Raw genomic sequence first — 12,408 nt, forward strand, 5'->3', positions numbered from 1 at the left:
AGAGCAACTAACGCAACAACAGCAACAAACCAACCTGTTCTGCACTAAATAGTGATATCCTGTCTCAGACCGCTGTAGTTCACTTTGGGGTGACTTTACATTTACCCTCAGTAAGAAAAGATTGCAACACAAAGTGGGTATAAGACCATCTCGCCATGAACCACATTCCCCACAGTTTGTCATTTAAAAGTTTGTGAATGTCGGCTTTTCTGCAACACTAGCTTCAGTTTTATTACTTTTTAACTTTCTAATTAACTGAGGAATGAAGGCGGACAGGTTAGTTTGATGAGTAATCTGGGTGGCGCCTCAAAGCACAACCACTTCCTGCTTGCGGTTGATCAAAGGTGGGTCGAGAGGTGGGGATTAAAAGAGTGAAGCAACGTCTGGGTTTTTACTTTCATTTCTGCTTTTCTTCCTGGTATTAGCTCAGTTTACAGGATAACTGAAAGCATGGAAATGCAGGATTTGTGCTATAAATAACTCCTGTAGTTTCAGCCCCATGTCTTACTGTGTGTGTGATGTGTTTAGTTGTGAAGGAGAGCTGGTGAGGAGACCAGGTTTACAACTGGCCAGACCGGGCTGCCAGTTGCAACACGCTGTGGTAAGATGATGTTTTTCTTACCAAGTATCACTGATTTGTTTACAGCCACAGCTCGGCCTGAAGAAGAGAGAAAATGACTGTTCTGATAAGTAACTGTAAAGTGATGTGACGCCATTTATTTGACTCAGTAGTTTCAGGTCCTGGTCGATGAACCGCCAGCTTGATGGTTCACTACAACACCCACGGTTTTGAGGAAATGCTAATGTCTTACAGGCAGCACATAACATACCAGTTTAAACAAAGCGTAGGCAGCGGCTGTCGCAAAGAAACAATGAATTTGGCAGCAAATACACAAAGACAGGAGGTTATCTAATCTACTGGGGGGTGCTTTGATAGGGCAGCCCCTCCCCAGAGGAACAGTAGGGGAAACTCCGTCTTATCAGGGTTTATTCTTCTGCCTTCATACCAGCAACAGACGTTTGGCACACGCGTCCACTTAGACTCAAGGATGAACTGATTAGATTTTGGTGGTCAAAGGTCACTGTGACCTCATGTTTGTCTCATAGTCATGAACCTCAGGAACGTCCTGAGGGTGGACAGACGTGTGCACACCACTGGTTGATGGAGATGTACAACTCCAGGCTGTAATTCTCGTTTGATCTTTTGTGTCTTTGCTAAATCAGCTCTAACAAAATGTAATCTCTGACCCCCTTACACACAGTTCAGGTGTTGATTGTTTGTTGTCCTTCAGCTGTAACTCGGAGGGAAGCTGGAAACATGAGCGCCCAGGACAGAAGTGTGGTCAGCGCACCGCAGTTAACCGGTAACACTGCGAACAGGGATATAAACCTCATTTTAAACTACACACATGGTAAATGTTTGCTGTGAATTCATGATCAAACATATTGTCTTTGATTGTGTAGTTGTCTGAAAATGAACCAGCCACCCAGTGTTTTGCTGCGTGTTTCTGTTTCAGGTCCACTTCCTGCCAGCACAGATCAGACTGACGTGGTTTCTTCCCAAACCAAAGGTACAGTGCCTCCTGCTTTTTCTGCACTTTGCTGCCAGCACAACATGACTAGAGTGACCTGTCATGAAGGTGTCGTGAAGATCACGCAGCCCCAGCAAAGCTTGTCAGACACCTAAAACAGGAAAGGCATTACTGAAGCTGTATACAGGTGATAGGCCTACAGCGATGCTCACTCTCCTCGTGGTCAACGTGCTCGGGCCCCTTCACCCACTAAACCTCGTTATGCTGACTGTAGCTAGTTGTTGAGAAGAATAAAAAACAAACACTCATTTCATGTAGTGGTGATCTGTGCACAGGCAGCATTCAGTATTTTATGGTATATAAACATAAAAAACATGCTTTTGAGTTTATTCTGGTTTTAATGCTTATAGTCTTTAATACTGTTGACTGGTTTTCTCTGTAAAGCACTTTGAGTTACCTCTGTATGAAATGTGTTGTTACATGAGACTGAGAATCCCACTGGGATCTAAATCACACAAAAGGATTCATGGTGCAGTCCTAGTACGTTCCCATGGCGTAAAAAGCCTGTACGCTCTGCAAAGCAGGTCTCTTACATCACCATCCTTTTATTAGATCCTGTCTTTGGTTTGATGTTGCAGACGTGCATTGCCTTGTTGCTGGCCTGAGACCAACAAATTGGTCTTTGTCTGTAACTGCGCTTTTATTCATCTTTCAGAAACCATCGAAAAGCACCAAGATGAACTGAAATCTTACCTCCAAAATAAAACAAAGGATTTGTTTCAAGGGATAAAGGAGCATGAATCTTCGACTCCTTTGAGCAAGAGCTATACGGAGCTTTACATCACACTTGGAGGCAGTGAGGAGGTTAACCCCGAACACAAAGTGGCTGAGTTAGAAGGTAAAAGGTCCACGAGTGAGGAAAAGAAAATTGACCTCAATGACATTTTTAAGCCTCTACCAAACGAGGAGACCCCTCCCCAGAAAGTCCTGACGAAGGGAATCGCTGGCATTGGAAAATCTGTCGCTGTGCAGAAATTCACTCATGACTGGGCAGCAGGAGCAGCCAACCACACGGTTCAGTTCATATTTCCCTTCACTTTCAGAGACTTGAATCTGATAACCAAACCACGTTTGAGTCTTGTGGAGTTAATATCTGACTACTTTGAAGAAATGAAGGATTTGGAAACAGACTACAAAAATTCAAGTGTTCTGTTCATCTTCGACGGCCTGGACGAGAGCAACCTCCCTCTGGACTTTGAGAAAAATGAGACGTGCCGCAGTCCTACAAAGCCTACAACAGTAGACGCCCTGCTAACCAACTTGATCAAAGGGGAGCTGCTGCACAAAGCCTCAGTCTGGATCACAACTAGACCGGCCGCAGCCAGTAAGATTCCACCCAGGTTCATCCACAGACTGACCGAGGTACGAGGCTTTAATGATCAGCAGAAGGAGCAGTACTTTCAAAAGAACATCAGGGTCGAGGGCATGTCCCAGAAGGTCATAAGTCATCTACAGCGTAGAGAGCTGGGAAGTCTGTACATCATGTGCCACATCCCGGTGTTCTGTTGTATTTCAGCTGCAGTTCTGCAGAATCTCCTCACTGACACTCAGGACAACGAGCTGCCCAAGACGGTGACCGAAATGTACACACACTTTCTGATCATCCAGACAAAACGGAAGCATGAGAAGCATTATCAGAAAGGTGAAACAGACAAAGACGTCATCATGAAAATGGGAAAGCTGGCGTTTGAGCAGCTGAAGGAGGGAAACATCATTTTCTCTGAAAAAGATCTACAAGCTTGTAACACGGATCCTAAAGAGGCGTCCGTTTATTCAGGACTTTGTACACAGATCATAAGAAAAGAACATGGCCTGTACAGACAGGACAGATACTCCTTTATACATTTAAGTGTTCAGGAGTTCCTTGCCGCTCTCTATGTATTAGAGACATTAAACAGCAGTGGTGAAAATCTGCTTCCGAGGAGTGGTGATAATCTGCCTCAGACGAGGGTGAAACGTCGATCAGAGAGAAGAGAAAATCCTGTCGCCCTCCTCCACAAGCGTGCAGTGGACATGGCCTTGGACACCAAGCACGGACGATGGGACTTGTTTCTGCGCTTCCTGCTTGGTCTGTCACAGGGCAAGAATCAGGCACTTCTTGAGAAAATATTTGAAAACAAACGAGACCGTCTGCAGAGCAACCAGGAGACAATCAAGTACATTCACAATCGGATCAGGAAACCTTCCTACTCTGAGACAAGTATCAATCTGTTCCACTGTTTAAATGAGCTGGGTGACCAGTCGCTGGTAGAGCAAGTCCAAATGTACCTGAGCTCTGGAGATGTCAACAAAATTTTACCTGCACATTGTTCGGCTCTGGCCTTCCTGCTGCTTGTTTCTGAGGAAAATCTGGATGTTTTTGACCTGAAGAAATTCTGCCGATCAGATGAAGCTCTGCAAAGGCTGGTGCCAGTGTTCAAAGCAGCAAAGACAGCTTTGTAAGTATTTGGTCTCAAGGAACCCGACTGCTGTGAAGCTCTCGGGTTGTTTAGGTGGAGAAGGACACAGTGATTCTAATACTGTCAGTGTGTTGTGTTTTTCACTTCAGGTTAAGTGACGGTGACCTCACTGACAAATGCTGCGAGTGTATTTCATCAGTTCTCGAGGTGGAGCCTTCCTGTCTAGAGGAATTAGACCTGAGCAGAAATGAACTGCAGGACTCTGGAATAGAGAAGCTCTCTGTCGGCCTGAAGAGTCCAAGCTGCAAAATCCAGAGACTCAGGTAATAAGACCGTTTTATCTCCAGGAACATCAGTTTAGCTGCTGGGTGGTGTGTTGAACACACACACACATGGGTGTGGATTTATAATACATGTAACTGTCTCTCATATAGAGATTCATTTAATCTCTGTGATCAGAACATAGAGAGGTCCTGCACATGTTTAGTCTAGCTTAGCACAGAGACTGGAAGCAGAGGGAAACTGCAAGCCTATACGCATCTAAAGTGAAAAAATGGAAGACGAGTAAAAAACTGTAACTGGTTTCATTAACTGAACAGATGTAGAAACAAATTTAAAGAGGAGACACTGGTTTTAGCAGCAGGTGGCGTTGGAGCTCACAGTCGATCTGTCAGGTTTGGGCTCGTTTTGGAGGAGCTGACGCTTGTGACTCCTCATATTCAAACACTGATTAAAGCTCGCTAGTACCATATTCAGACCAGCACAGTTAACTGTCTGTCAGGAGAAGAAAAAGAATGACCAGCAATTAGGGATGGGACAACATATCGAAGTTCGATATGTCATGATACAAAAACATCACAATATTTATCACGTGCTCTTCATACACCAGGAACAGAACCTAAGTCAGTACATCTGGTTGTCCTTTACATAGTCAGAGCTAGAAAAGGGGGGAAAGAGGAATAAAGTACAAGTATTCTGCAGCTAGTCGTCCGTTGTCATCAAATTGTTAATTGTATCATGATTGAATCGTGCGCAACGTATCGTGCACTGAATTGTATCGAGGAAAACAAATGGCCTCGTCCCGTCCATGCCAATAATTATATTTGCTTTGTTCAGGATGTGATAAACATGAGATTAATAGAGTTGGCTTCTAGCTAGCAGGGCCATTCATTTTATTGTGTCGTAGGCTCATTCATTCATTCTCAGTAACCAGTAATGACAATGTGAAAATGTTTTGGAAGTTTTTTGCAAATGTATTCAGACACTTTGCTGTGACACTGCAAACTGTGGTCAGGGGTTCAGTGGATTCAGACCCTTTATTTTTGCACATTTTATTGTATATATTCAGTTTTGATTTCACTCTTTGAGGCTTGATTCGTTTTCAGACCACTTTATGGCCATGGGTCATCATGGGTATGATGATGGGTAGAAATAACAGTGTCCATTCAAAACTGAATCCACAACATAATAAAATGTGCAAAACTAAAAGGGTCTGAATGCTTCCTGAATCCACCGTATCCCCAAACAGCCAAAATATCCTTGTGATTTGACTGAAACGTCCTGCTTTAAAACAGAACCTGACATCTCTAGCTGCTGCTACAGGCGCTGTAGTCGAGGAGTTCTTATTTACTTGGGTGTTATGTGTTTTATACATAAGTCAGTGTTGTCAGAATTGTCACATTAGTAATGTAAAAACCTTTTCTTAAGTCATTGTCACTTTTCCCAAACAAGTAGTGGCTACCAATACAGTATGTAGTAAAACCTAATGTAGAGACTAACATTGTCATTGTGCATCTTTTCTAAGACTCAGTGGCTGCAACCTGTCAGAGAGAAGCTGTGAAACTTTGGTCCCAATTCTTGGCTCCGAGTCGTCCAGTCTGAGAGACCTGGACCTGAGTAACAACGACCTGCAGGACTCGGGAATGAAGCTGCTGTCTGCTGGACTGGAGAGTCCGCGATGTGGACTGGAAACTCTGAGGTCAGGAGATGACTGTGTGTTCAGCAGATGATCATTTAGTTATTCTTGTGCTAAATCAGAACCTATCGTGCCAGAAACGTGCTCTTCAGTCAGTAGTGATAACCTTGATCTGAAAACACCAAGTGATCACATGATAATTGCTAATTAGCTTCTACATCGTGTCAGTTCATATCTGGTAACAGTTCAACAGGCAATAGAGAGCCTGTTGAATAGGTGTGATGTATTTTAGTAGGCCGACCTGGAAGTCAGCATCGCCCTGGTTTCCTCAATTAAAGGCTTTTGGATTATTGAAGAAAATAAGCTTTATGACAAACAACAGTTTGATGCCTACGCGTTTTGTCAGCAAGATAATCTTTACAAGTGGACACCACTTTTATTTTTGAAGCCTAAATATGATCACCAGAAGAAAAACGTTGTTGTTAGGCTATAAATCAAACCGTGACACCAAGATTTGATTTAAGTTCAGTTGTGCCATTACTAAAGATTCCTACCCAGCTGTGTGTGTTTGCCTCCAGGCTGTCGGGCTGTATGGTCACAGAGGAAGGCTGTGCTTCTCTGGCCTCGGCTCTGAGCTCCACCCACTCCCATCTGAGAAGGTTGGACCTGAGCTACAATCGTCCAGGAGACTCAGGAGTGGAGCGTCTGTCTGCTGGACTGAAGGCTCCACGCTGTAAACTGAACACTCTCAGGTACAGACAGACAGCAGGATGTCACACTGTCTCTGAGGCTGCATCCACATCTCAGGCCTTAACACTCAGATCTGACCTTGTGTCACTGCTTCCCGTCCATGTCAGTGCCGTGTACTGAACACCACTGAGCTCCTAAACTGCCACACGTGCACAGATGTAACTGAAATGTGAGCCATGTGCGCACAAGAATAACAACCAGGTGGTGTGTGTGATGGTCAAATGGCCCAGTTTCCTCCCAAACCACTGGGTTACGATATGTTCCTCCCAGTTTGTCCTGATCAGAAGCTTCTCCATAAACATCCACCACATGTGAAACGTCCTGGTCTCTCCACTGACCCCGTCGCTCTCCTCCATGTTTATTGTTACTGGTCTGTGAGGGGCAGGCGGCGAATGATGACGACAGGCCGTATGTGCAGAGGAGGAGACGATAAAACCACCACACGGATTCTGATCTGACCGTTCTGATGGCGCTCACACAGTCAGAAGTCAGAGAGGAATCGGGAATCAGGTCTAGGAGCACATAACGCAGGTGGCCCAGATCTGGTTTGGTCTGTTCACATTGCTGTGGACACACCAGGTCTGAGATATGGCTGCCACCTTTGTCACAGTGACCGCTGAGGACTGTTGGTCCACAGTCTGTACCAGCAGCACTGCTCATTTCTCAAAGGTGCTTGTTACTAAATATTGGCCTAAAGATGGGGAGTTCTTTTACACTTTGAAGTTTTGTCTTTTGTGTGTATTGTGAATTTATTTGAGGTCATTTTGTAGAGATTTGTCAGTGTTGTGTTATCAGAATGGTCACATTTATAATTTAAATGTATTTTCTTAAGCCACTCTTTTTCCAGACCAGTAGTGGATACCAGTATGTAGTTATAACACATGTTTAATGTAGAGAATAATGTTGTCATATATGTGCTCTTCATCTCTTCTAAGACTCAGTGGCTGTAACCTGTCAGAGAGAAGCTGTGAAGCTCTGGCCTCAGTTCTCAGCTCCCTGTCCTGCAGTCTGACAGACCTGGACCTGAGTAACAACGACCTGCAGGACTCGGGAATGAAGCTGCTGTCTGCTGGACTGAAGAGTCCGCGATGTAGACTGGAAACTCTCAGGTCAGGAGACGACTGTGTGTTCAACAGATGATCATTAAAGTGTGATATTGATACCCCGATTCAACTTGAGCTTAACTGAGAGGACACTCATGCATGTTTATGTCTCCAGGCTGTCAGGCTGTCTGGTCACAGAGGAAGGCTGTGCTGCTCTGGTCTCAGCTCTGAGATCCAACCCCTCCCATCTCAAAGAGCTGGACCTGAGCTACAATCATCCAGGAGCCTTGGTAGAGAAGCAGTTGTTGGCTGGACTGAAGGACATTGTCAGGTATGGACAATGGGGCAGTGTCTCTGTCACTGTTGGTTCACAGTGGAAAAAAGATTTGTGATATTTATCTTCTAACATGGAGTCACAAATGTTATGTTCACTGAATGAATGTGACGAGGACACAGTGTAAGTGCCTCGGCATTGGACAGGCGCACATGCTTTCATTATTGTTATTGTGTCATTTATCTTGCAGCGTCCAGGTGAGTTTATTTCTCGAGTTAATAATTAGCTTTGTAAGACCAGTGTGAGGTACTCTGTCCCAGTCAGACCAGCTAAGTTCAGACTACATAAGGAAGTGACACAGATCTGATGTTTCCACTGAAGTGTGATCAAACCAAACCAGATGTTTTCAGATCTGGGCCACCTACACACTGCTCCTCAGTCCTCACTCGGTCTCTCTTTGTCCCTTCAGGCTGGAACATGGTGGAGAGCAGAGGCTGAAACGTGGTCTGAGGAAGTGTAAGTGTGTGTTCATCACAACAAAGGCAGCACATGTTACAGCTGTTTACATCAAATGTTTGTGTCTGCATTCAGTTCTCTGAAGACACAAAAGGATGTCTCTGAACTTTATTTGATCGGTTCATAAATGAACCCGTCAGATGATGATGAACCGCTGCTGTTTTCTTGTTTCTCCATCAGGGGTCAGTGAACTCACACTGGACCCAGACACAGCACATGGGCTCCTCACACTGTCTGACAACAACAGGAGGGTGACATCCAACAGAAACAAGTGCAAGCAGGCGGATCCCGATCATCCAGATAGGTTTGACCACTGGCACCAGGTGCTGTGTAGAGATGCCCTGACTGGTTGCTGCTACTGGGAGGTGGAGTGGGAAGGAAAGGTTCATATTTCAGTGGCGTACAGGGGGATCAGAAGGAAGGGGCGCAGTTTAGACAGCAGGCTCGGATGTACTGATCAGTCCTGGAGTCTGTCCTGCTCTGATGACGGTTACTCTGTGAGTCACAATAACAAAACAACAGCCCTCCATCCTTCCCCTGCCTCTCACAGAGTAGCAGTGTATGTGGACTGTCTTGATGGCCATCTGTCCTTCTACTGCGTCTCCCCTGATGAACGGATCCACCTCCACACCTTCAACACCACATTCACTGAGCCTCTCTACCCTGGGTTCTGGGGTGGATCTGGTTTTTCACTGTCTCTGTGCTCACCGGAGGAGGAAGTGTGAATGCTGATGATAATTAGTGTGGAGTACTGCTGCGAGGTTTACAGTGCCTGGTTCTTCCCACAGCTAATAAGGCACGAGGTTCTTCACCACATTTCTGTAACACAGGGTAAAATTTTACAGAAGCGTAGTGGTGATGTTTTATCTTGGGGCGACTGTGGCTCATGTGGTAGAGCGGTCATCTCCCAACCACAAGGTTGAAACCTTGAATCTCAGTGCCTGTAGTTGAAGTGTCCTTGGGCAAGAGACCGAACCCCAAGTTGTCCCTGATTACAGAGCAGCACCCTACGGGGACAGTGCTGCCATTGGTGTGAGTTGGCGCCACAGATGGCTGCCTCGCATCTGTACCAGAGGCAAATTCCTTGTGTGTGTAACATGCTAGGCCAAATAAAGTGATTATCTTATCAAAAATATACTTGCATATTTTTTAAATGTCATGTTGTAACACTCCACTGGCTGTTTAAGATCATGTGACAGCCACTGTCAGCGTTCCTTTTCCCGGGTGTTTCCTCTGTCCAGGCCCAGGTCTGTTAGGTGCCGCTGCCTTAAGGCAGGTTGACTCCCACAGTCCTCTGCAACAGGCCCAGCTGGGGGATGGCCTCGCCAGATGCAGGTCCATGATGTTCACAGCAAAAGAGAGAACTTTGCCCCCGGCACACTGGTGTGGGTGGGCAGTCCTGGGCGGAAGAAGGGCTTGTCTCCACAGTGGGTCAGACCTTGTAGTGTGCTGAAAAGACCGTCAGATGTGGACTATCAGGTGTGACCGAGTAAACAGAACCGGGTGGTGTTTCACGAGGACTCGCACCATACAGGCCTTTGGCTTCACCTGAGGGGGGAGAGTCAGACAACGGGGGCTCATCATGAGCTCCAGACCCTTCTCCACCAGTCGCTTGTTACCCTACAGATCACTAGGCTGTGTTTTTAGCAACTTATATCAATATCTATAAATTGTGTGTATTTTGTTTGCTGTGAGCGTACAACATTAACCTACAGAGGGTCTCCGGTCATGATCACTCGTCATCAACACAGTTTTTGGACAGGATGGCCAGGTTGGGGCCCAGACGGCACATTTGTATTGCATGTACAAAATAAATCAAACCCCTAATTCTATCAAATAATAAAGAATCACATAGTTTATTTTGTATAAACATGACACGCACAGTGCTTTCTTTAGCTAACAGTGCTGCTTCATAGTGCCCCCCCCACAGAGGTGAGTCAGGCCAAGTACTCCACAGACTAACGAATACAAACATCGTGCTCCATGCAGATATAAAACTAATTTGACCAATATCAGTTATAAGGCACCAGAGAAATGTTAGTTGTATTTAAGGCAACAGCTTGTCATTGTTTTTCATTTGTCACTCATTCATACTGACAAGCATCACATTTTGATCCTGGAAGGGGTGTCACCAGGGGTGGGGCAGACCGGGGCCACAGCGGGCCACCCACTTTGGCTCCGCCCACAGCAGCTATGCTACATTTAACCCTTTAGGGCTGTGTTCCATTTGCCTGTTCACCACGTTGTTTTTATTGCTGTGCCACATATTCCCTTTATCGGTTTATGTCCCCCCCGTGGAGACTGTCTCCACAGCCTCAGAAGGATTTTGGTGAAGACAGAAGTAACGAACTTTGTCAACTTCATTACATAAAAGACTTTATTTCTTCCTGCTCAGCTGCCTGATAAAACCCTGGGTCTTTCACAGAAAAATTGAGAACCTCATTCTTGTTGTGGGGGACACACCAGTCCCATGTTTTCCCTTTTCATACCTGACAGTAAGTCAGTATCAGGGTTGATACGGTGCGTCCTTGGTCTCCGTAGCGACAAACACTTGTAAACAGACACAAAGAACAGTGGAGTTGGACTGAAGGCCAGTGTGTGGTCATGTGTCGTATTCTGCCTCGACCCTGAGGATCACACTGAAACCACACGAACCTCAACATGACAGCAGTATGTAACAGAGAAAAACCATCTGAAATCAATCATATTTCCTGATTAGCAGCCTTTCACCCTCCATGCCAGGCCCTCTCCTGCATGTTCTTCATCCTTCAGACAGGTTCAACTCCACTGAACACACATGTGGCTCCACCTTTTACAAACTCACACAACTATTTTAAATTCTGGTGGAGATCTGTAAGTTGACAAAGAAACCAAATCAGTCAGTCTGAACTTTGTGGAAATGAGTCTGAAATGATGCAGTGGACAGATGTATTCCCATTGGACAGGCCGATGCTGCCATAAAGACATGGAGCCAATCAGAAACTAGGGTCTTCTCTAGCGCCTTTATTTCTCTTTAGACTGAACAAACTGCCACCTGTGTAGCATTGACAAGCCGTGTAATTATTGACACTGGTAAAACCGGTATATAGTAGTACAGTATGGTCACGTTAACACGCAACTTCCTGAGAAACCCCTAAAAATTAAACGGTAGTTTGGCCCTTGTGGACCATCAGCAGCACCCCATGGTTGTTTTCAACCGACTTCTCCTGTGATCCTAATGTCACCATCTCATTTATTTGAGATAAAGCATTCGATTTTTTGGATCTAACTTTGCTGATCCATTACGCTTCTCGTCAGAGGCTGAGAGAAACGAATCCATGAGGAAACGAGTCTGCTTCTTGAAACAGTGGCACATTTAGGTCTTGATGAAGACCAAACGCTTTAACATGTATCAGTAGTCTTATCAGTAGTCAGACCTCCACCGAACAATCCTAGAGCTTAAAGCACAAGTTTGACATTTTGGCAAATACACCTCTTTCTTCCAGAGGGTTGGATTCTCAGATCAGTCTGTGCTGTAGATGTGAAGCTGCAGCCGGTTAGCGTAATTTAAGGACTGGAAGCAGGGGAAAACAGCTAGCCTCACCCCGTCCAAAGGTAGCAAAACTCTAAAGCTCCTAAACAAAACCTTAAGTGTAAAGATGACGTTACCATTTTACAGGCGGGGTCATGTGCTGCGCTATTTGTTGGGTCTGAGTAAAACCTGGAGCATCAGCTGGCTGCTGGGAGACTACTCCAACCAGTGTTCTTATGATTTTTAACTTGCCCCCACCCCTCCCTCAACCCTAACCAGCTGCCCTGCACATCATAGCCCCAAGAATAAATATTCCAGCAGTGCGGCTGCTTTATATTTAACTTTCTCTCAGCAAGAAAGCAGTTATTTCCTAAAATGCTGAACTGCTCCTTCAGCTACTACATGTCT

The 12,408-nt window shown here is 45.3% G+C and overlaps 1 protein-coding gene across 4 annotated transcripts in view; it reads left to right on the forward strand.

Annotated features, from left to right (window-relative positions):
- LOC109971767 (NACHT, LRR and PYD domains-containing protein 3-like) overlaps positions 1 to 9,587 on the forward strand; it is a 12,965-nt gene extending 3,378 nt beyond the window's left edge. For 3 of the 4 annotated variants that reach the window (XM_020620225.1, XM_020620224.1, XM_020620226.1), the window contains 11 exons: positions 529 to 601; positions 1,293 to 1,412; positions 1,518 to 1,571; positions 2,248 to 4,030; positions 4,141 to 4,314; positions 5,796 to 5,969; positions 6,485 to 6,658; positions 7,592 to 7,765; positions 7,875 to 8,030; positions 8,443 to 8,489; positions 8,670 to 9,587. In XM_020620225.1, coding sequence (XP_020475881.1) covers positions 1,319 to 1,412; positions 1,518 to 1,571; positions 2,248 to 4,030; positions 4,141 to 4,314; positions 5,796 to 5,969; positions 6,485 to 6,658; positions 7,592 to 7,765; positions 7,875 to 8,030; positions 8,443 to 8,489; positions 8,670 to 9,214 — 3,375 coding nt within the window. In that variant the 5' untranslated portion in view covers positions 529 to 601; positions 1,293 to 1,318 and the 3' untranslated portion in view covers positions 9,215 to 9,587. Of the gene's footprint in view, positions 1 to 52; positions 602 to 1,292; positions 1,413 to 1,517; positions 1,572 to 2,247; positions 4,031 to 4,140; positions 4,315 to 5,795; positions 5,970 to 6,484; positions 6,659 to 7,591; positions 7,766 to 7,874; positions 8,031 to 8,442; positions 8,490 to 8,669 lie in introns of those variants that run through there. The other variant, XM_020620227.1, reaches the window with a different exon arrangement.
- Positions 9,588 to 12,408: the final 2,821 nt, after the last annotated feature.

Source organism: Monopterus albus, unplaced genomic scaffold, assembly GCF_001952655.1.
Source record: "Monopterus albus unplaced genomic scaffold, M_albus_1.0 scaffold235.1, whole genome shotgun sequence".
NCBI classification, from domain to species: Eukaryota; Metazoa; Chordata; class Actinopteri; order Synbranchiformes; family Synbranchidae; genus Monopterus; species Monopterus albus.